A 24745-nucleotide genomic window follows, 5' to 3' on the forward strand; every position below is an offset into this window, starting at 1 on the left:
CTCTCTGGCTTTGCGTGACTTGCTCAGCTCTTGACTCCTGTGTCTCAGTACAATTCCTCAAGCAATCCAATGTGAGTTCCTGCAGCTGAAACACAGCTTGGGGAGAGAAAAATCAACGGAAATGATAAGGTTTAAAAAATGTTTTTCAGACCATGGCTTTGAAATCTCCCCATTAGTACAAACTGCTGCAATCCAAGCATTGTGTAACCTTTTCTTTACTCCTATTTTTATACCTTGCTGTGAGAATTGGCTCAATGGGCAATTTCTCATGCTTTCAGGGGACTGGGAACTGAAGGAAACCCTTCTGAACCCACACCCTTCACAAACTGGGATTGAAAAATAGAAAGCTAAGAATGACAGGAAGAAAAAGAAAGTAATAAAGAAAACAGAGTGGAAACCAGCCATGAGAACTGAGCAAGTGTAGTGAAGATTAAAATTCTCATAAGTTTGCTGCTCTGAAGGAAAGCAGGAAAATGTAGATGCTCAGACTCAGAGTATGCCCTTCCTCCCCCTATTTTATGCACTTTAAAATATTAGGGGAGTTATATTGAAACCTTCCTCTCCAGTTGATTTAAACAGAAACTACGTTAATAATTACAGAAACCAGGATGCATTCCAGCTGGGAAAAGCCCATTTATTCTGTCAGGCTGCATATAAAAGCATATTGGTTCCCACCTCCTAAACCTGACACAATTAAAAGGTATTTTCCATGTATTTTCATGATCTTGCAGGGAGCATCCTGAGCATCCTAGGATCTGAAAACCATGTCATGCAGTTACAGCCTTGATCGGCATATTCAGGCTGAGACTGTGTTACTTTGGAAGCTTTTTCTGTAGCTTAAGGCACAATTAAAGACATGGAAGAGCTGGAGTTCCCTCTTCCTGGGACTGATCTACTTGCAGTCTTCAGCAGCTCAGGTTTATTCTTCCTAAGCCCCTACGTAAACCCAAGAAGATGAAGAAACTGCAGCAAACAATTGCTAAAGGACAGGATTTGTGATGAAAAGAATGAAATGAGAAACCTCCAGAGAACAGAGGAAGCTGTCTGCTGGAAATGGCTCATCACCCAAAGATCAGTTCCTGTCCTGCCAGGCTCCTGGAGAAAATCCCCTGGGGATATTAACCAAACCCATGACCTGGACACAGGCTGACCTCAGAACCACCACAAAAATGGAGAAATGCGAGGGGACCAAACTTTAGGTTCCCCCTGCCCCAACCCCCGGAATGATTCCAGCTGTGGAATTCTGCTCACTGGTGAATTACCTGACACACCCAACCCAAGCTGTGCCTGACTCTCACTCTTGCCACAATGGATCCATTTCCACATTCCAGTTATTCCTTTGGAAGGTCTCAGTGGCTGCAAGAATTCTGCCACACGGTCAGAGATTACTGTGGGAAGGGTCTGGAGTCTCAGTCCACCACTGGAATTTTCCTTGCTTTGCCAGGGTGGGACCAGCACGTGGTGTGTTGCTGCAAGGCATGGACAAGCCACCCTGGAGTGCACCAAGCCAGGGACAGATTCCAGCAGATCCAACACACAGAGAGAGCCAAAATTCTGTGCAGCTTTCGTGGGCAGCAGCAGGGGTAATATTACACGATGGGGATACAAGTTATTTTGAGCAGATCTGTACATTTTAAGTACATTCAAATACATTAAATTTTTTTTGACAGCTATTTTCAGTGTTAGCAGGATCCTGTGCCACCAGCTCTATTTTGCAGGCTGATGGCATTCCCATAATTACTTTTATTAAGCAGTATTTATGTTCATTTTTACACAGAGAGCACTTCCTGCATTTGTCTTAGCCCAAACCACTGGAGAAGGTTTTGGTAGGAGGAATTACACCTGTTACTGAGACCTCAAGGAAGTGACACAAACCACACTTTCGGAGTAATGTACTTGTTAACTTCCCACAAGGAATGCTTCCTGCAGAATGTGTTACCTGGAGTCAGCACTTGCCCAGAACATTCACAGATAAAGAATATTTGTGGAAAAAACCTGAATAATTTAGACAAATTTGGACTGGTTAGACACTGCAATTGGATACAATAGTGCATTGATACAGCATAGTTTCAGGCCAAATATGGCAATATAGTGCAATTCTAAAAATAAAAGTGAATCCCTTGTGATATCCAGCCCTTTCGCTCTGTTCGTTTCCTTTTAGGGCTCAAGTTTCCCACAGGAAAATTAAAGCGAGGAGTTTGCCTACAGTGCCCTGCAGCATGTATGGATAAAGCATAAACACCAACCAGGCTAGAAGGCTCTCCTGCCCCTGCACTCACAAGACTATTTGGAGAATCAAGATAAGGGAAAAAGCCCCACCCAGTGCCAAGGAACACACCTTTAGCAGCACAGAAACAGAAAAGTCATTCCAGACAAGCCGTGAAAACATGTGATGTATCATTTATTTCTTAAATGTATTTATGATCCATTCAGACCTTTCAAATAAAGTGTACAAGTGCATTTCAGAATAAAAAACTACACTCTTCACACAGCTCTGTAGAACACTACATTTCATCAAGAAACTTGAAGCAAAAACTTCCTATTAAACCACCCATGCATCCTTTGGCTACAATAATATCACTGATCAACAAGTACTGCTAGTCAATTCCGAGTTTCCCTTTAAAGAGAAGGAGCATCCTAAAATATGCCACCCCTTCCAAAGACCTCTCTTTAAAGAGAGAATATTAAATAAATTAGCTAGGCTTTTAGGCAAAACAGTAAGGCTACTTAGTACTGTTGATGCATGATCCATATATTTGGAGAACAGGCAATCCCAGGCTATGTGAAATGCGTCAACAGCCCTTGAAATTTTAGTAGTATCAAGATTACATCAATCCAGAACAAATGGCAGACAAAAATGTAACCAGTGGAACAATCACTGAAAAATGTGCAGTTTCTCGTAGGATGGAAGTGCTGATAACAGATCCAGAGAAGTGTTTATAAAATCCGCTAAAGAACCACATTGACATTCTTAAAATTACATATTGTACAAAGCCCTAAACTCTGCGGCTGTACAACCACTGCCCTGTTAAACTGCTTATACATATACAAACATATGTAAAATACACAGATATAGTCATTTGAAAGCAATCAATTTAACGTGGCAGTGACTGTACAACTGCACAGCACACAAATATATATATGTATGTACATCTACAGCAAAAAGGAAACAAGCCAAGAGATGTATGAAACAGCTGGGGTACACACCATCTCAAAAGGGAATAATACACTTCTTGGAGTTTTAATAGCTCATAGCAAAATTACCTCTCGGAAATAATTACGCAAAGATTTAGAATCAGTTATTTACATGCTTCCAATTTATCTAGTTCCATTTAATAATTAAAAATATGCAAGTATTATTTTAACTCAGTAACATTTGTAATTTTTGGCTCAACTGTAGTTTTTCTTATTATTAGTCTTAGTTGAAAAGTCAGCTACAGAAATGTCTATTAAAACCATGGGGTGGAAGAACCCCTCTCCCCTGTATTTTAACAACAGTTCTGAGTTGGCACAAAACTGGTAATTCTGGATCCTCAGCATAAACTCTTCCTCAGCTGCCTTGTGCATGAGAACACCCTTCCCTCCTCTGAGCCAGAGCAGACCCAGCAGTGCCAAGGACCATCGAGGAGCCCACCCAGACAGACCCCACTGTGTCAGAACTAAACCAGAATTTGAGTCTCCAGAGTCAGACTGCCTCTAATTCACTTGTTGTTTTTTCTAATCTGCTTTGGTGGAGGTTTCTCCACAGTTCTTCCTAGCAGGGGTTCTACACTCACAGCTCTTTCTCATCTTTTAATACAAAACAACTTCCAGCATTAAAAGGTGCATGAAGTTCTTACAAACACACACATACACATTCTCACCTGTGATTTCATCTACTCTTGGCCTTTTCACTGACATTCAGGAAAAAAACTATCGGTTGGAACACTACTTGTGTAAGGAGCTGGATTGTCTCCCAAAAAAAACTCCTCATAACAACCTCTGACAATGTCAGGTCTCCACAGAGCACACCAGAATAACCCCACTGGTGGCTTCTGCTGTACCAGGTACTGTGAAAGGTGCAAGGAGACAGGTGGGACACAAGGAAAAACGAGCATCACAGAGCCATGGAGCGGTTTGGGTTGGAATGGATCATCCAGTTCCACCCCTGCCATGGGCAGGGACACCTTCCACTCTCCCAGGTTGCTCCAAGCCCTGTCCAGCCTGGCCCTGGGCACTTCCAGGGATCCAGGGGCAGCCAAAACCTCTCTGGGCAACAGAGAGGTTTTAGAGTAAGATCACTCCACTGTATTTCATTCAGCAAAGCAACCTAAAAGCACATGCACGCACAGCCTCCCATGCTCGTGGTTTAATTGTAAACAGCATGTGAAAAAAACAATTTAAAAAGGTACGAATACAATTCTGAAATCCCTGAAGACATACCCATGAGTATTAAGAACAGTAAAAAAGCTCATCATTAGCAATTGCAAACGTGTTTCCATCCTGTTGCATTCATTAGAGGAATACAAAATTGAATCTAGTGTTTACATGCTAGAATTACAATAGAAACTAGATTTCAAAGGTTACATATGGAGAGAAATGTATCAGCATAGGAACTTGCAAAAGACTGTGCTGTACAGCATTTCTAAAGACATGAGTCTGTCAAGACAATACAATGATTGCAAATCCTTTCAGACAGTTCAAAAGCATGGCTGGAGGTAATGCTGCTTTCTGTTCTCTGAAAGGATTAACTGCACCAGTATTTTTAGTAGGTTTTAATGACAATTTAACCTCAAGAAATACCTAACCCCTCAAAAACCGAGGTGATCAGAAACATACAGGTACCTTACAGCCCTCAGGTTTTATTTCTTTGTACATTAAACAACAATTCATTTGACAGCATCTACAGAAAACGTTTTAAAAAATGTTTTTATTAAATACTTTTAATACTCAGTAATGCTAATATTTAAAAATACTTCACAGTGTGGTACTAATGTAACTTCATAAAACGAGCAACTTGAGTTTGCTAAAGCTCAAAGCCTTACATTATATTAAAACAGTCCAAAGATCCCACACACACACAGAATCACTAGCACTATAAATATACCTAAGCCACTTTAGTGCAAAGTCTGATTTTGCTTCCCCTGACAAATCCCTCTATATTCCTGCCAGCATATTAAAACGTCATCCTTTACTAATCTAATTATTGATTTTCAAGGATTCATTTACAGTTGAAATCCCAGAAGAACTTTTTTCAATTTACCATAAAAGTAATGACTTGGTTTATTAAGCATTTGATTGCTTGGTTCACGTGGTCTGTGTAACACTGAGAATGACTGGCATATGCACAGCAAGATTTGAGTTCATCTTTATGAGGAGACACTTGAATTTATTTCACCTTTTAATGGAAAGATCTCCAGTAATGACCATCAGAAATAAGCCAAAGCTTTGAACTATAAACTTGCTATCCTCATCTTAGAAATTCATAAAGAAGTCAGAACAGAAAGCCTGGACTGCCTGCTCTGTTCCATCCCCCTGTGCTCACCTCAGGCCTCACGCGCAGGCAGGTGGAGCCTTCCCTGATCGCCTCCTTCCAAACACGGGTGTCTCTCTGAACCCCCATCTAAACATTATCACTTGTTTAAACTTCTCAGCCAATAAAGCTACTGGTTACCAACCCACCAACAGGTCTGTTCCACAGGGACCTGGGGCCTCCTGGGCTCCCCTGGAGATCATCCTATGATCAGCTCAGGGATTGCAACACAACCCCAAAACAGCTTCAGGACAAAACAAAGATGACTTTAACAACTTCTGTTTCTCAGCTGAAACAATCACCAAATCACCAGCACGAGGATCAGTTCTGACTCACAGATTGCTGAAGGACATCTGAGATGTAAAGAAACAACCTGGACCAGGACACAGGCATCACTTCTGCTAATGTCTTCATTAACTGCTAAAGCTCAGGAGATGCAAATGGGATATGGGTGAGACCCACAAACACCTCTGCAGCCACACTGAATGCCTGCAGAGCTGACAGACTGGGGCTTGTCTTCCACTCTGCAATGGGATAAGAACTGAGAGATGACAGAACTCAAGATGGTGTGCAGAACCATCAGCAAAGCTGCCTCTTTAAACAAAACCTGTCTAGAAAACAACATCACAGGAAAAAAGCCTGAAAATCTGACCAAACTAAGTATATCCCATCAGATTAACTCCCTGTGGCTGGAACACCTCAGACAGACAACAGTGACATGGACTGACACTGCCTGAACTCAAATCAGGGGCTGATCCTCACCCCAGGTCTGCAGGGAATCCCTTTGCGGTGGGTGTGGGAGACCCCAGGCTCAGAGGAGCTGCCTCCAGGGAGCAGCAAAGCAAAAGCAAGAAGGTTAAACTCTGTATTTAAAAGAAATATTGTGTATTGTAAAGAAAATGACCCACATTAAATACTCCATTGTTTTGACTGACCTCCAGCAGGTTTCCTCTCTTTGTTTCCATCACCACAACTTTCAGTTTCTTTCTCTGAACACAACTGCACCTGGTCCTACACTTATTAAATTTCAATTTAAATATCCCCTTCCAGGAACACAACTTTAGTATTAAATGCCTTTGCTTATGTGCAGAAATATCTTTCAAAGCAGTACCTCTGCAGAGCCTGGGCAATAATGGAAATACCAACTGGAAGTCAGACATTGGCCCAGAAGAACACACTTCTCTAGTGAAAACGGGACATTCTCCCACCATCCCAAAGAGGGGCTGTTTGCTTTGGAGACAGTCTGTAAAACCTGACCTGCTGCAACCTCCTCACAGCCCCACACACACAACAGCATTCACCATACAGGGAACATTCAAGGTAACATTTGGATAAACTTGGATTAAAATCTGAGTTTGTCTTGAATGACAGCACGGAAAGGATGTGTTGTATTCTGCAAAATCATAGAAGGGAAAAAGAAACATTTCTAAACCAAACAATAAAATAAGAGCCAAGTCAGGCAAAAGTTTCAGCAGGTGCTTCAAAAACTCAGAACTGAACATGTGCTAAAACAATGAAAAAAAAGCCTTCCAAAACCTCCACCTCCTCTTATTAAATTATCTAAAACAGATGAATCAGAAAAATTTTAAAAGAGTCTTTTGTTTGCAAAGTCTGAAGGCAGATTCCTGTGCTCACATACTAGTTCCTAAGAAATATTTTTTAAAGCACCAACCTGATTTAGAAGTTCTGTCAACTTCAAACCCTGATGTAAAGATAGACCAGACTTGTATAAATATTTCATGTATAATATGTGAAATATTTCAGACTTCCTGACTCATGGATTACTGCCTTGATCATGACAGCACTTGGGAACGCCACAATAAAAAGCAAAAACTCTGCACATTGAATTTGCACACTGAATGTTTCCATCTCGTATCACATCCAGGCCTTGGAAGTGTCTTTTTTCAGAACAGGCAAACTGAAATGTAGGGTTCTCACACATAAAGCCTTTATATGAGCAGGAGGGAACAATGCCATTGGGAATTCTCTGTCTCTTGCAATTCTCTGTGCCTCAGTACTTTGTACCCTTTTCCTCCTGTCAAAGACTTGTGACAAATATCCAAAACTGCCCCTTGGCACTCTGACACTGAGCCATGTCAGAATTCCAAGTAGTAGAAACATATTTCTGAGTGATAAGAAGCTTAAAAACAAGTACAAACTCCCCACCAACAAATAAAGACTGTAGAAACTGGTAACATTTAATAAAAAAAAATTAACAGTAGATAAAAGCAAAACTTGTTTGACACGAAAGATTTCTGTTGAGTTTAAAAATACTGTCCCTTGATTGAGATCATAAAAAAAAAGTATTTCACAGCTATTTTCCCAGTATATTTGGAAAATGACAAAATAATCACAACCTAAACTTCCAGTAATCTTTTTTTTTTTTTTTTTTTTTTAAAAAAGGGACTTCTACATGAAGCAAATTACCATTTTCTGAGAAGCTGTGAGTATAGAAATCCTTCCCATGGCACTAAAAAAAGCCACTGAATTGCATCTTGCAAATTGAACCTTCCAGCAGCTTAATTTTAAAGCGAGGCAGATAAACTCTAATAAAAAATAAATTTATAGTCTGAGATGGAACTTCAAAATTAGTTCATTTAATCATATCACAACCCCATTTTTATGAAGATGCAATTTGATTTCTGTCCTCTCCTGAGCATGGCATTTATCTGTGCAATGCTCTCACCACAGATTTCCAAAGCACCCAGACACAAAGAGAGCCAGAAGTGGATTCATTTCATGTGTGGAGGATGAAAATGATCCAGCTGGGAAGTTTGCTGCCTGACCACTCCTAGCATGGATTGTGATGGGAAGGATCCCTGTGCCTGTGTTGTGTGCACAACCAAAGGTGTTCAATGCACTGCTGAGAAACAAAGTCCTGTTTGTCATAATTATTTTTCCCACCGTTGGCACAGTGAACAGAATTCACCCCCTGCAATTTCACTGAAGACAACAGACTCAAAGGTTACAAATACTTAAAACGTCTAAACACGTGCTACATCAACATTAACTTAAGAGGGAAAAAACGTAATTTAAATTTTTAAAATATCAATAAATTAACAGAGACAAAAAGAGAAATATTTGACACTAAAACTAAGCTACTGAGGCAACACTAGAAGTGTCTGTATAGTGGATGAAACCTGAATGCATCAATTGGATGCAACTCCTCTTCATCCTTATCTCTTGGAGACTTCCAGATTCTGATTTTCACCTCTTACAGAAAACGTCCGAGCTGAGGAAGACTTGGAGATGAGTAAGGCAACTGAAAACAGCCTGGCTGTCAGGAATGTTAGAAGTGAACCTTTGCTGCAAAGCAGCAACAGCTGCAAGAATGCATCTGCATCTGGATCAGCCACCATGCTCCAAGTGCAATTCCAGGCTCAGGGCTGAAAGAATGACTGCTTCAGCTCCAGTTAAATCTCTATGCCATGATTTAGACCCCTTACCAGTTTCAAAATCTTTCACAATTCTCAAAAACTAGCCCACAATGCTCCTGTTTAAACCCTCCATTTAGCTATAAAAAACCCCAAAAGCAACAATCTTTCCAGCTTCCACTTACACCTGAAACTGCCGTTTCTAGGGTTTTAGGCCCCAGCAGATTCTTCTCTTCTATTAAGTTTAATCAAATGCTATTTCAATGACACACTGCATCATTTCAAAGACTTGGAAATGTTAGATAAGGTGAAGAGCCAGAGAAAGGCTACGGGGAGTTTACCTGAGAGGCTGTTCCAAGAATACCACACACACACACTTTGATATGAGTGACAAAAGCCCTTGAATTGTTCCCCGAAGCCCACCTTTGCCATCATACCCACAGAGCGCCTGAGACAATCAGCCACAATGTGCTGTGAGCTTATTATCCCACTTCTTTTCCAAGTGAGTCACTCCACCCCTGTGCTACCCCCACGGCTGGCTGTGTCTAACCAAAACTCCGACTGCGAGGGCTCTGCCGAGCAAACCACCCCGGGCGTGTCTGCGAGGACCCAGCACAAGCCCCTCTCTGCTCTTTACTACAAGCAGAGCAAGAAATGGTGGCGTGAAGGCAGCAGGGTTTAGACAACCTGTGCTCTTAAAATTTCAGATGAACTAAAGAGGATGTTTATCTTGAGATGAAATACGCTGGAAGCTGATCAAGATGCCACTTAAATGCTTTGCCCCAGGGCCCTCCAACAGAAGGAGGCAGCAGTAGCAGGGGGTTCTGCCCCATCCTCCCCTGAACAGGTACGCACACATCCAGGAGAGGAACTCAAGTGCACCAGCACTGAGTGCTGACAATTACATGCCATGCCAGGAATGCTTCATCCTGCTGCTCTCTCTCTCTCCTTCCCCATTTCCTCACTGGCAGCCCCACGAGACTGCACTGGAGCAAATGTGGACGGGCAGCGGGGCCGGGCTGTGGCAATCGTGGCATGTGATGGGGCAGAGACAAGCTGGTATCCTCCAGGGCAAGGCATAGAGAGGAGAGGCCAGGGCTCACAGCACTGCACAGAGGACGGGGGAATTTCAGGAGGGACAGGGCAGAGTATTAAAAATATGATCTTGATCTAGAACAACACAGACTTGAAATCATTTAACATAAACAGAGCCTTCCCTTTGGCCAACAGAATTACCCCAATTCTAAAAATATCACATTATTTTTCCCTATCCTTTTTTGCATTCCCACTGTGACTAAGAGCACACCAGCTGTACCAGAGGAGCTCAGGGAACTCCCCACTCAGCAGCCCAAGGCAGTGACTGGAAGCACAAGGAGGGGCACAGAGGGTGGATGGTCAGGGGCACAGCACAACCTGCTGTGAGAGCAGGAGAGACAGAGGGACAGCTCTGCTCCAGGACAGGGGGACACTGCAATCCACCACTACAGGAATACTTGCTTCATCTTCATTTCCAAAATGGCATCAGTAAAAAGACAAGGATATTCTCTAGGAAAAACTCAACAATTTGAGGGCCATTCTGCCTTCTTAACAGCATGACAGTACTCAAAACATTTAATGTAGGCTAGCTTGAACAAGCTGTGTTCAATGAGATCTGGTTCCTCAGATATTGCCTTTGTCTGACCAGTTAGATATGCTTTTGCCAACAGGATTTAGCTCCTGCTATATTTGAACCATCTTTAATCCCATGAAGGCTAAAGAAAAATGTCTCTGATTTAGCTCTGTGCACTTATGAATAACTCAAATACTACAGTTAAATTTACAACATAGTTCCCTTAGCTGTTTAGAAGACAATTGTTTTCTTTCCTTTCCCCTTAAGTTCCAGTATGTAAAATATCAGAAGAATTTAGATTAAAAAAAAAAAAAGAAAAAAAAAGGGACATGTTATTTTTAAAGTTGTTCTTGAGAAAATTTCCACATACAAACCCGCGGCATTTCTCCACTGGTTTGAGAACAATTTTCACATGTTGGCATCATCTTTGAGTGGCTGCCACAACTCTGGTATCATAAAGCAACACATATTTTCTCTTAGCTTATCAAAATACATTTTATTTAACTGCTAAATTTGGTCTGATCCAAGTTTTTCTTCTTACTTCACAACAAACAGGAAAACACAGATGCCGCACTCTGATCCAAACATGCATCCTACCAGGGAAACTGGGCACGGAAGCCACCTCAGCCCTAAGAGTATGACTGCCCAGACCACATCGCTGCACTCACGGCTCATTAACAGAGTTCACACTGAAATGTTCACATTGTTCAACTCCTGCTCTACAAGTCCTGTCTAGGTAGCACTGAAAAACAAATTGTTTGGCCCCTTCTGTTCTGACGCTGGAACGTTGTGTCAATATACTTTGGCATATATTAAAAAAATCCCTGTAATATACCATAGACTGTGACATTTCCACTTCAGATCTATCATTTACATGTGAAGCACGAATCTCCAAAGAACCCAGTAAAGCTGTAAGAAAGACTACATTTTGCCGAAGCTCTCAGACACCCACTCCATTCAGTCACACCAGCTGGAGAGGTAAGTGTCAAGATACAGCTTTATTCTTTAAAATGAATGTGGAGGTGAAACTCCACAGCCTCCTCCACAGCAATCATTTTTTAAAGTGAAACCACAACGCTATGTGCTCCTGATCCTCCTATGTCAGCAGCATTTCTCAGAAACCTTTTTGCAAATCTGGATATCTTAAAATCCTATCTAAGTTATTTTGCAATCTACGCAATTGTCCCTGCACTTCCCAGTCCAGCTGACAGGCGTCCTAGACATGACATCCATTGGAAGATCTTTTGCTCCTAGAGGTAGAGGAGTCCTTAGCTACCCTCTGTCTAGCACACGAGGCACAAATGGCCCCCGAGAGACGCTTCAGCCCCTTCTGAAAGACACTGTTGGAGAGACTGTAAATGACACAGTTGCAGAAACTGTTGCTAATGGCAAGCCAAGTGGTCAAGAAGGACGCGACGCGGTTACTATAGACATTGGAGCTCTCCAGCAGGAAATAGATGATGTAGGGCAACCACAGGATGTAGAAGACACTGGTGATGCGGAAGAGGACCATGGCGTAGCGCTTGTCCGGGCAGGGCTGGGCCTCCCCAGCCTCCCCGTCCTGCGAGCTGAAGCGCACCCGCCGCTCGTTGATCTCCTTGGTGTGCTGCTGGCAGATGCGGAAGATGTTGAAGTAGGTGAAGCAGACGATGAAAGCGGCCGGGGCGTAGAGCATCACCACAATGAAGAGGGTGAAATAGGGATCGGTGTTCCAGGAATTGGCGCACCACTGGAAAACGTCCCCGTGATATCCAGGCTTTCCCCAGTGAAAGGAGGGTAAGAAGACCAGGCAGGAGTAGAGCCAAATGGTCAATATGCAGATTCGCAGCCTCCACGGGGTAACCAGCGTGTTGTAGGTCAGGGGCTTCGTGATGGCAATGTATCTGTCAATGCTGATGCAGGCCAGGGAGGCCATGGAGACGCTCTTCAGCACTGATACCACATAACCAAAGATTTGGCAAACCAAAGACTCACTTAAAACAATAGGATAGTGCAGCAGAGACAAAGAAGGCACCAGACAGCTCACGCCCACCAGGAGGTCAGCATACGCCATAGTCTGGATGAAGTAGCTGGTGGTGTGGTGGTTCAGCAGAGGTGCACAGTGAAAGACAAATATCACAATAATGTTGCCCGAAATAATCAGCACCATGAGGAACACAATAATAACCACTTCCAGGAGGCAAAAATTGATGGTCTCCAAATAGCTAATGGCCAGGAGACAGAAGGGCCGGCCACTCTGGTTGCCAACCAAAGAGGAGTTCATCTTGAGCACTGCAGTGATCTCTCTACTTCATGCTCCTGCCTGCTGCCTGCAGCCACTCCAGGCAGCTGCTGTCATTGCGGCTGGTGCTGTGTGTGCAGCAATGTCAAAACCGGAGCTCCGGTCCCCAGGGCTGCTCCAGATGCTCCTGCTGTGCATTGTCTGCAGCACAATTCCCCTTTAAATCCGGCTCCCCGCCGCTGCCGGTGCACCGGGACCCAGCGGCAGGCATGTCAGCAACTTCCCCGGCGCACCGGAGAGGGCTGATACTGATGCCCTCCTGGGTGGGCTGCCGCGCCGAGGAGGGATCAGGGGCTGGGGGAAGAGGGAGCGGAACCTCCACCGAGTCAGGACGAGAGTCCTCCCAAAGGCTGACAGAGAGAAGGGGAAAGTGTTTTACAGAACCGCCTCTCCCCCGCGCTGCCACCTCCGCCGCTCCCCTCCTTCCCCACGCCCTGCTCAGCGCTCCCCGCCGGCCCCGGCTCCAGCCCCGCTCCCTCCCCACGCCCCGCCGGCGGCAGCGGGAGGCGATGCCGCCTCCCCGGAGCCCCGGCAGCCGGGCGGGGGGATGCGCGGCGGGGAGGGCGGGGGTCCAGCCCTTCTCCGCTGGCTCCATTTTGCACGGCGCTTTTGTTCGCCGCCTCTCCCGGCCCCGCCGCCGCCCCGCCGGCCCCGCCGCCGCCCCGCCGGCCCCCGCCCGGCCCGGGGCCAGCCCGGCCCCGCCGCCCCGGCCCTACCTGCGGCGGGGGAACAAAAGCGCGGAGCATCCTCGGGCGGGCGGCGTGTGCTCCGGCCGCGGCGATGCGGAGCCGGGGGCGGGGAGGCGGGAGGAAGGGGAGGGAGGCGGCGGGAGCGCGGGGGAGGGCGCGGCGCGGCGGGGACCCGGCGGGGAGCGGGGCCGCAGCCCCGGCCCCCATCCGTCCGCCCCGGCGCGCAGGGAGCGGGGCAGCGCCGGCCGCAGCCTCGGGAAGGCGGGCTCGCACTCCGGGGGCGCTCGGCGAGGCGGATCCACGGGCGGCCGGTGGCCGTGGGAGCCTCACCCGGCGCGACCCCGCCACCCCCGGCAGCGCACGCAGGTCCCGGCCCTGCCGTCCCCGCGCCGCCGGTGCCGCAGGGACACACGCCCAGCTCCTCCTCCCGCACCCCTGCACGGCGAGCGAGCCGTCCATCACCGCCCTGAATTCACGCGGTTCGTCGTCACTTAAAGGCTTTTCCATCCCAGCCCTTTTGGGGAAAATCCTATTCTAGAATAAACGCGCCTTTCCCAGATGTAGTGTGTGCTGCTCAGGAGACACCTGAAGCCAAGGGCAAAGCTGAGAACGATGTCCCACCATTAATCCAGATGTTCCTCCAGGTAGGCAGGCGCCTCCCTCCATACACAGAGACACACACACAGAACGCAAAGGCATCGCCGTCCCTGACAGTGCCTGGGACCATCGGACACCGAAACAGAAAACCCAGCGACATTCCAGCCAGCAAACACGCGAGAGATTCACAGCACAGCACTTCAACTTGTATTCACACCCTAAGTTAATACCATCTCAATTCAACCAGAAAAACCTCTTTGAAGGCAGAGAGGCATAACCAGGTACAGCTCTCGTTTATTGTTTGTCAAGAGCTTCAATTGACAGGCTGGAAGACGTGTTCCCAGGTATGTGGGAGCTCATTCTCTGACCCTGACAGCAGACTGCTCCACTGCCGCCGCTGAGGACAGGCCCTTGCAACGGGAATTTGTATCTGAATGGATCAAGCCAGTAAAAAACTGGAGTGAAGCTCTCTGGCAATCAAAATCATTTAGTCAGACATGAAAGTGTGCAACTGGCATCCTTACAAGCTGAGGTCCATGCTGAATTCAACCAATACCAACAAACACAAGGTTTTGGTTAACCGAAGCTCAACGCTGGTCATTCTGTGGAATACCTAATGGGAAATTAATTGAGGCCAAAGGGATAGATGTCAAAGCAATCAAGCTGCAATTCTCAGGTTTTTAGCTGACCAGTAAGTACAAAAATCATTTCATGATACACTTGTCTTGGCCACAAATCTGTGCTGGACAACAGCATGACTTGGCAGATTTTTAGTAAGTCTCATACAAATGTCTGAAAACAAAAATTTGGGGGTTCTGCCCTATCTTTAACCCCCAAAAAATCTCTTCACTATTCTCCACCTTTTTTTTTTTTTTTTTTTAAATTTATGGTGTTTCTACTCATGGTAACTGAAGTACTAGAACTGTATCTAGGAAACATAAACTTTGAATTAAATTTAGGCCAGGGTATTGTGGATTTACAAAAAAACAAGCTATGATTGAATTACTGCTGGAGAAATGATCTCCTATCTTTCCAAAGCAGAGAATGATTTACATACCGATTGATTCAAATAGTATTTCTGGATCCCTGGACATGAATAGACACATTATAAACAGCCCCAAGAAAATGTATCTTGATACATTGAACTTTCTATGTCAGATACATAAAAACAAGGTAGCAATGGAAATACTGAGCCCAACCAGAACACCATCTAGTTGCTAAAATTTTTAAACAGAAGATGCACCATGAAATCAAAAACTCCCCAGTGTTCAGGTTTTTATGAAAAGCTTAACGCCCTTAGAGCCGAGGTATTTCTGTAGAACAGCCACGTCTGTTTTTTCCTTTAACTGACATTCTATTGTTTCTCTGAAGCTGAGAGCAATGACTCCACTGAGTGCTCTTGCCAGCTTTCTCCTGCTCGCTTAAAACACCCAAACCAGCAATAGCTCCACCTCCTCCTGCCCCTGCAGCAGAAGCCAGCCCAGAAGGTGAAGTAAACTGCACCTGGAAGGTAACTGGGGTGCAGTGCCTGCTCCCCAGCTCTCAGCTTGGGTGCACCACCAGACCACCACAAGAACCACCCTAAAGACACCAGAATGTGGCTGAGGCCCGTGGGACTGAAAACACTGCTGTGGTGTAGAGACTTCTCCCACCCTACACCATGGTACAGCACCAGCTCTTCTAAGGCAATGAAAAGTACTCCAGAAATTATTCAAAGTTACAATGACAACTCCTGGGAAAACTGCTGCTTGTAAAAGATAATTAAACTTTTATCACCATGTGATCAAAACTAATCAAACAAGGAATCTCAAGGTTCAGGCAAACTGACAAGGCTACGTCATCGTACACTGTCATGCACGGATGCATGGCAGGTTTCATTTCAGTTGATTGCACACAGTCAAGGCCCTCTGTCCTCCTGAAAATTCAATGTATTCTTTTAATTTATAGGAACATATGGAAATATGATTGTGATATAAGTGGAAAATAAGTGTTAACCACCCACAGCTAAGATTCTGCCACATTTTATGCCACCGATGACAACACATTCAGTCAAATAGCAGTAGTGACATTTCAATCTATTTCTTCATTAAAAACTAGCATCATTTGCACCAAGACAGACAAGTATATTTGGTAGAACATCTGTGTTCTATAATCCTCGTCTCATGGAGACAAAAAGGTGGGAAGATGAGAAAGTGGGTAGCAGGAGTCCTGCTATAAGAAAGACTGGAACAAATTAATCTCTTACCAGTCTGGGATTTCTCCCAGAAATGGTGACCCCAGGGTAACATTCCAGGATACTCCTCCTGACACCAGACTATTACTTTTTATTTTATTTGTGCCACAAGATGTCCCTCTCACGTTGTAATTTTCCTAATATAGTGTATTTATCTGGTACAACAGTTCATGTTTTTTTCCTTTCTACATTACTTCCTCCCACACAGACCTATATTCACAAGCTTTTTATTTTCTCCTCAATATTGTAAATGTCAGGTTTTAAATGTTGATATTATGAAGAACTTCTCCACTGACAGATTCAGTAGTTGTACTAATCCTTTCTAAAATTTGCCTGAGAAGTGGCTGCTGTCTCCTTCACTTTGTACCATGATTATTTATCTTTTTTAGCCTGTCTGGCTCGCTTTACGTGCTTTCTACTCAACAACACTTTCCATCCACCTATGCCTGTCAAGAACATGCAGTATTTTTCCTGCAGGTGTCTGTTCATACCTGGAGTGAGTCCCCATGTGTCTTCTGCTACCTTTCAGTGGCTGGAAGCCTGGAGATTAACAGCCCTAACTGTGATTGCCAAAGTGCTACCAGGACCAGATGCCTCTCCCAGGGATTGTCTAGATCGTTTTACCTAGAGCTTCCTTTCTGTCCCCAGTAGGGACATGACCTTAATTCACTGGGCTGGCTTTCATCCACGCTCCCCACCATGAGCATGGCAAACTGGAGCCGCTAAAAGCTTTATTATTGCACACAGATGGTGTGCAAATTCTCAAAAGTAATTTGTGGAAGCACCATGATGGTGAAACTTCAACCTTCCCGCAATAACAAAAGCACAGACAACAAAACCCCAGCCACTGTGTAGCAAAGAAAACCAGAGCAAATAATTAATATATGCTGTCATGATGACTAGAACCCAACAATCACACCTTAAAACACAGTTTCAATGCAATTTTTAAGTCATATTCAAGATGAGAGCTAGACACAGTTCTCTTGCATAGTAGAGCACAAAGGAGACACTTCCTTTTCAATCCTTCAGTAACCAGGACTCAACAGTAAACAAGCTGTCCTTGCAGCAATTAATTTGCGAAGGAAAACAAAAACCAGAAATTACCTGAGCCTGCCCTGGAAAGCAACCACCAGAATAAATCCTGGGGTGCTGCATCCAACATCCTGTGCACAAGGGAAAAAAAATCCCTGAAACAGGCCAGAAGGTTTTGAAGCAGCTGCCAAGACTGATCCTTATTAATTTGGGACTGTGCTGCTGCATGGGTCATGAAAAGCCTGGCAGAAATCAAATGCAGCTACAGAAACAGAGGACAACATGAAGACAGAAGGGATTATGAGCATTATGTGCACTCACACAGGTTTCCTGCATCTCCTGCTCACATTCATGGCATAGGTTTTACATGGACTCCTTGAGCTCCTGCACTACACCACAGCAGTAAGATTCTAACACAAACCCCCTTCAAGGCATGGTAATGCAAACAACTGCAGGCTTGCCAGAGAAGAATTGGCAATAGCGACATGCAAAACATGGCAAAGCATTACAAAGATGGGAAAGCAATGTAATATAATGGACCCTTGTCTTACATAATTAACATTTTTTTCCCCAGGAACATTTACTCCTATCCATTGCTGCATACTTACTGTATCTGAGCTGCTATTTTAAAAGCAGAAAGAATTAGTCACATTAGAACTCCAAAATTATCACATTTCATGCCTAAGAAAGGCATGAAAACAAAAATTTTAGGCCGAAGTGAAGCCCAGCATTATTATACTCCTGGCATAGACAGCACACAAAGGGTGTGCAAATGTTATATTGCTGGGCTTTGAATTCGTGTTCTCCTCAGCCTCTCAAACAATCCTTGCATTTTTTGCCTGTTCTCCTCTTCAGTACCTCCACACAGCCACTGAGAGATAACCCTATTTAAAGCCTTGCACTTCTTTCACTGCCTGCAGACTGAAGAAATCCCAATTCCCCTGAGAACCCAGCACACATTTCTGTTCTCAAACACCAACCTCTGTCCCTTCTACAGGAGCAGTCCTGGCCTGTTTCCATATTTAAGTCACACCAAGACAAACAGCCATGGCACTGGGCTAATATGGCACCTCCAGATTAGGGAAACCTCATTTTCATTTGCTTGAGCTGGCTATAGCAGCACGCTGGTAATATACTGCAGACCTCGTGAGACTACAGCAGAGCCTGAAAATGGTCAATCAGGACCCATTCTCTCCAATTTCTTAATTAGTTTCTGGGCTGAATGACTGCTGCAGGCATAGCCAGTGCTTTTGAGCAGAACACAGTGCAGGACCTGCCTGCTCTCCCTTACACTTGAACTGCAGAGATCCTTCCAACACATGAGATGCAGGTTACTTTCTTTGTCTCAGCCAAATGAAAACCAGTGGAAAGGTTTCACAGGTTTAAAAATGAAACGTTACACTATCCCCTTCCAGCTGACAAAGATAGTAGCAGAACGTGTCACCAACTGTGCCACAAAGACATCATCTTTTGCATTCTGATACACTGAAACAGAGAAACAAGTGAGGCTGACAGCTACTCACCAGGCAATTAAAATAACACAACAGGATAGCTGTGATCACTCCTCGCCAGAGCATTCAACCTCCACATTACTTATATGATTTATTCACCATAAAATCCAAGTTACAGCTCCACAATGCATAAACCAGTATTAAGGAATTTGGATCAAGTTTTTTCTGTATTCACCAAGTACATGAAAATACTTATGGCAGAACATTTTTAGCTGATCTAACATGATTCATTCATATCACGTAAGATCCTTCCTGCATGACTCCAGCAGAAACTGAGTTTAATTTCAGAAGCCCTCCTGCCCTCAGAATAAGGTCTTTAATTGCTCCTTGTGAATCTGTGCCATCAGAATATAGATATACAAAGACTGATTCACTTGTTTTGCTTTTTAACTGGTGAATAATTAATTTCTGTTATATTTGTACTAAAGCTGCATCATTAATAATTTCTAATACAGTCCTTCTAGACTTGCATGTTTGATGAAAGCAATAAAATCCAATGTAGCTATATAGATAATGGTCAAATCCAAACTAACACATCAGTTTTCTGGATAAGAAAGTGACATTTCATTTTGTGACCCATTTGTTACTTGAACTTTGAGAACCACTGAGTGATGTCGGTACATACAATTCTTACATCCTTTTCCTACCTTAGTGAGGTCAGCATTCAAGATGAGAAGCCACAAAACAGCCATCTAATGCAAAAACATCCACATTGTTCTGTTTTCTTTCTACCAAAAAAGGCTGCAATTTCTGCTGGTGTTGGATTTTCAGCATAAACACTGAGACAACACAACAAAATTCAGCTTCCATTCGGAAAAGCCAAACAAGCAAAGAAAATTAATCCGTCCATTATGAAAGCAATTAATAGGATACTTATTTTTTACAAACTCAGAACTCAGCTGAGTGAAACAGGACTATAAAAGGAAAGCAGTGTAATGCCACCAGCAGTTCTGTCAGGGGTTTTGGTGGAGGATTAAATCAGAGTCACTCCTTGAACATTCAGGTACACTCAGGGACCCTCAGGCAAGAGCACACTTGAAACCACTGTATTCCCATTCTTTAAGAAACAGGGTGAAAAAAAAGAGCTGAAAAAAGCCATGGTACCTTTGTGATGAGGATCCTGTACTTCTCCACCAGGTGGTCGTTGTTGTGACACCCTGCCAGCAGCTGCCACACCTCGCCCCGCAGCGCCTCGGGGACCCCGCTCCGCACCAGCGCCGACAGCGTCTTGGGCCGCACGCTCAGGTTCAGGTGCCTGCACAGGGGAGGGCTCAGTTATTGCCCCAAACAACCACAAATACACATGGCACAGCCACCAGGCAGGCCAGATCTCCAAGTGAAATTCAAGTTATGAAAAATAAATAAAATTTGGATTTGGAGAACTATTTTCTTGATTCCCATTAAATTTTTATATATAAATATACATGAACATTCAACAAACACATACTCCATTAAATACTAGAAGACAGAGGTCACAGTGTGTAAATTCTAAGTTCAAACTACCCCAAAATAAGTAGTTTGCAGAAGCCTACACTGCTCAGCTGCCCACAGCCCAGCAGCAGGTGACCTCCTCAGGATAGGAGGGACAGAGAAGTCAGTCAGAGCCCCAAAAATCACCTCTCGTGGTTCTCTAACTGCATCATCCCTGGGTTCTCTTAACTGCATCCCTGGGTTCTCTTAACTGCATCATCCCTGGGTTCTCTAACTGCATCATCCCTGGGTTCTCTTAACTGCATCCCTGGGTTCTCTAACTGCATCCCTGGGTTCTCTTAACTGCATCCCTGGGTTCTCTAACTGCATCCCTGGGTTCTCTAACTGCATCATCCCTGGGTTCCCAAACTGCATCCCTGGGTTCTCTAACTGCATCCCTGGGTTCTCTTAACTGCATCATCCCTGGGTTCTCTAACTGTATCCCTGGGTTCTCTAACTGCATCATCCCTGGGTTCCCAAACTGCATCCCTGGGTTCTCTTAACTGCATCCTTGGGTTCCCTAAATGCATCATCCCTGGGTTCTCTAACTGCATCCCTGGGTTCTCTAACTGCATCCCTGGGTTCTCTTAACTGCATCCCTGGGTTAGAGCAGCCTCCACTGCACCAGCCAGCCCCAACTGAACAGCTCCTTCCAGCAAGACCACTGACAGCTCATAAATTACAGAACAGTTTTTAGTAAAAACTAAACCTACTTATAATTTATGCACTTAAAGCATGTTAAGCTCAACAGCTCATTTGTGGCTTATATATAAAAATCCTCAAAAGACACACACCTTAAATCATAGAAATTACTATTTTTCTACAGTTACTAAAAAAAGAACAAACTTCTGGTTAAAACGATCAAGAGAACAGACATGAAAAGCCAGGCAGAAAAATGAAGTAGTGCCACATTAACTGCATTATGTTCTTCATAAACTGGCATTTATTAATGTTTGTAACAGTCTAACAGATATGTGGATGATCATTTTATAAAGACTGGGATTGCCCTATTGCCTTTCTCCAGTCTACAGTGTTCTATCACAATAATCTAGAGATTAACAAGGCAGACATTTAAATCAGTATTTACTGCACAGAACCCAGGACCATCATGTCCTCCTTCACTGTGCCTTCTCTAAAATAAATCAACTGAAATAAAAATTATATTTATTTAGTACTTACATTTATATCAATATATAGTCACACCTATAAACCTATCTATAGAGTATATATTATGCTTTTATAACATGTAAGTATATTTATATAGAATACCTCCTATATACAAAATACTCAGTGTTTTTCTAAAGGCCTATAAAACTGCTTTGCCTTAATCTCAGATCAGAGGAAGTACAACAGTAGTTCCAATGAATACACTCATGAAGGCTGTAGACTAAAGGCTACACACTACTGGATTCTTCCAAACTATTTCTGAAATGAGAAAAATTGTGTGACTCAGCAGTTATGAAACATCAGCCAGATATTCTTTGGTATCACAAAATACCAAATACTTAATTACTATACAAATCTAATTACACAATTCTAAAAAACTAGCATGAAACTACCTGAAGTCTGATTTTTATTATTTTCAATCCTCTTATGTTAAAAGCTGGAGGATCATTGCTTCCAAATACACGTTTTTAGTTAAGAAGGAAAGCCCTTTAACACATATTAAAGCTGTTGCCAGCATTAGCACAGAAGCATTTCATATCCTCTTAGAGCTGCCAAAACATTTCCAATGGGAGTCAGGTGGCTTAATTATCTCTGAGCCCTTGGAAGAATTACAAAAAAATTCAAGTTGAAAGAAACTTTCTCAGCAGATGCAGAGAGCTCATCTGGGAAAGATGTTTCTCCAAATCTAGGAGAGGGAAAAGGGATCATGTAACATTTTACCACAACCTTCCCCTCTTACAAATGTGTCCACTTAGTGCAAAACCAAACTGGAAGGAAAACTACTTACTCAAATTAGCAATAACTACAGAAAATACTAAATAGTTATAATCTTAATTTAAAGAGATTCCTGTCTAAGCGGTCACATCAATACTTCTCTCCTAAGCTGCATGACTGACTCCAACCTCTGCTGTCCTACTCCTCAGATCAATACCCTACACAACCTTTGACTTTCTGTACAACCCTTGCTTCCTTCAGGAAGCCACAGGCCACAATTAAAGCCAGAGTCAAAATGAAGCCTGTTTGAGTTGAATCTCATGCTGCCCATCACCTCCTTTTGTGGGTAAAAATCAAACCTAACAAAACCCCTGCATTTTACAACAACCAGCATCACTTTGGAACTGCTCAGGCTACTTCAAGATGAATAAAAAAATCCCTCATCAAAGGAGGATTGTGTTGCATTAGCAATTGGACTGTCAAGAAACACTCTTCTTGTACACTGACATTTTCCAGGGAAAAAACAGCAGAGCTCATGTACTTCCTTCTTGGCAGGCTCTGGAGCCTTCCTTTAGATAAGGGAGGAAAAACATCTTCTCTATCCAAGTCCAAATCTCCCACTTCTTAAGCTACAGTCACTAAGATATGACAGCTGCAGGAAAAATTGGCTGTGAACCCAGTCAGAATTACAAAGAGGAATGGAAGTGATCTGTGCAAAATAGACAAAGCAAGAGCTGCATTTTCTTTATACTACTTAGTTCAGGTTTTCCTTTAACAAAATCCCAAGGAACCTGAAGGTAGGTAGAATACTCATTTTAAGACAGAACCAACTAAAGACACAGCATGAGTGAATTTCTATACATTAAGCACGCACTCAAAAATTAATATATTTAGAAGACCCTCTAAAGAAATCAAAAAACATCAAGACAGAGAATAAGGGGCATTGTGGGGATGGATAGAGAACTAAATCCAAACTAATCTTGTATCAAACAGCCTCTAGAAATAAAAACTCCAAGCAGAAGGAGCAAATGAAATGAGAATATTCAGAATTGTAATTTTCAGAATGTGATTTTGCCACTTACCACTTGGACAGCAGCTCTCCCCACGTTTCAAGAATTTTTTCTGCACACTCTTTGGAAACATCTCCAGAACCACTTAAGAGTGGTTCATCATTGTCTGCCAAGAGAACAGAAGGGACACTTCAGCCAAGGCCACATGGAAGGCCAGCAGGAAAAGTGGAAAAGCAGAAACCCGAGTTATGTCCATTTCAGCTCAGAGCCATAAGGCCAGATGTTTCTATACTCAGAAGTGGTCATGGTTTCCTTTAAAAGATTTTTTAAAAGCAGAAGTTCTTGAAAATGCATTAAGTTTCAAGCTGGGCAGGTCCTGGTACAGTTTCATCTCTCACAGATGTCTGACTCTCCACTAAAACACTGGCTGCTGACACTTCAATTAACACCAGCTTCTCCTTTCTGCTCTCAAACCTGCTCACAGCTGCTCAGGGAGGGGCAGAAGCCACACAATAACCCCCAGCTTTTAGGAGCCCTTTTTGATGTTGTCCCAGATAAACCAGACAGGAGGCCTGGGCTGAGAGAAGCAGGGACACTGAAGTGCCAGACGAGGGAGAGGCTGAGCAGGAATGCCAGGACACTGGGCATCGAATCTTGCAGTATTCCAGCAAGAAAGAACCATTAGTTAGGCAGGTTCTGACTGGAAAGGATCCTACATCTTTTATAATCATGTTATTCACCAACTGCCCTTTCTCAAAGTCCACAAAGCACAGGAGCTTCTTACCTTCCTCTTCATCATCCTCTGGAGGAGATGGGATCATGGAGCCCTGCGAGCCCGACTGGGGCAGGCGGAGAGAGGGGCTGGCTGTGGTTTTCCTTCTCTCCCTCTCTGACTCACTTTCCAGGCACACAACCTCGTACAACGTGTCCGAGTTGTTCTTCCTGTCCTTTTGCTTTATCTAGGAAACAAGGTTCACCTTATTGAGGAAGCTACACAAATGCCAGATCACTTCCCAAGGCTCTGCCTTCTCTTTCTGGAATAGAAGAGCTGAGGAACAACTTTCATTCCATTCTACAGTGAGGAATGTTCATACCAGGAACACACTTAATGCAAGGTGCAGGCTGTCAGTGCTTCTGATGCCATGAAATGTGCTGAGAGCGTGCTGCAGCCAAAGGCACAAAGTGTCTGTCACAGGCACAAGTGTCACTGGGATCTGCCATCCACAGGGAGCTCATCTTTCCAACCACAAATGAAGTGGACACAAATGCACTCATTTTTAAAGCTATAAATGCATCTGTGGTCTAAGAGATGAAGGTTCCTCAAAATGCAGCAACTTTGCCTTTACTTAAACAGCAGTGGAAAATTGAAAGCAAAACCTTTAAAATATGTCAAATTATTCTTCAAAGAGAATTTATAAAATGAGCTAAAATAGAAAAGGTTTCTGGGGATACTAAAAGTAGTCTTAAAAAATTTATTCATATTTATTTGAACACAATGAGATGAGCTTTAAGGTCCCTTCTAAACCAAACCAATCTAGGATTCCAT

The 24745-nt window shown here is 43.7% G+C and overlaps 2 protein-coding genes across 3 annotated transcripts in view; both read right to left on the reverse strand.

The window, feature by feature from the left end:
* RABGAP1 (RAB GTPase activating protein 1) overlaps positions 1-24745 on the reverse strand; it is a 63735-nt gene that overhangs the window by 19162 nt on the left and 19828 nt on the right. For both annotated transcript variants that reach the window (XM_058853408.1, XM_058853407.1), the window contains 3 exons: positions 23984-24158; positions 23272-23365; positions 19943-20093 (listed from right to left, as the gene is read on the reverse strand). In XM_058853408.1, coding sequence (XP_058709391.1) covers positions 19943-20093; positions 23272-23365; positions 23984-24158 — 420 coding nt within the window. The remainder of the gene's footprint in view (positions 1-19942; positions 20094-23271; positions 23366-23983; positions 24159-24745) is intronic.
* GPR21 (G protein-coupled receptor 21) lies at positions 7962-13591 on the reverse strand. The gene is made up of 2 exons (XM_058853418.1): positions 13493-13591; positions 7962-13126 (listed from the first exon to the last, which is right to left on the reverse strand). The coding sequence occupies exon 2, from the start codon at positions 12756-12758 to the stop codon at positions 11712-11714; it is 1047 nt and encodes a 348-aa protein (XP_058709401.1). The 5' UTR covers positions 12759-13126; positions 13493-13591; the 3' UTR covers positions 7962-11711.

Source organism: Poecile atricapillus, chromosome 20, assembly GCF_030490865.1.
Source record: "Poecile atricapillus isolate bPoeAtr1 chromosome 20, bPoeAtr1.hap1, whole genome shotgun sequence".
Taxonomy (NCBI): Eukaryota; Metazoa; Chordata; class Aves; order Passeriformes; family Paridae; genus Poecile; species Poecile atricapillus.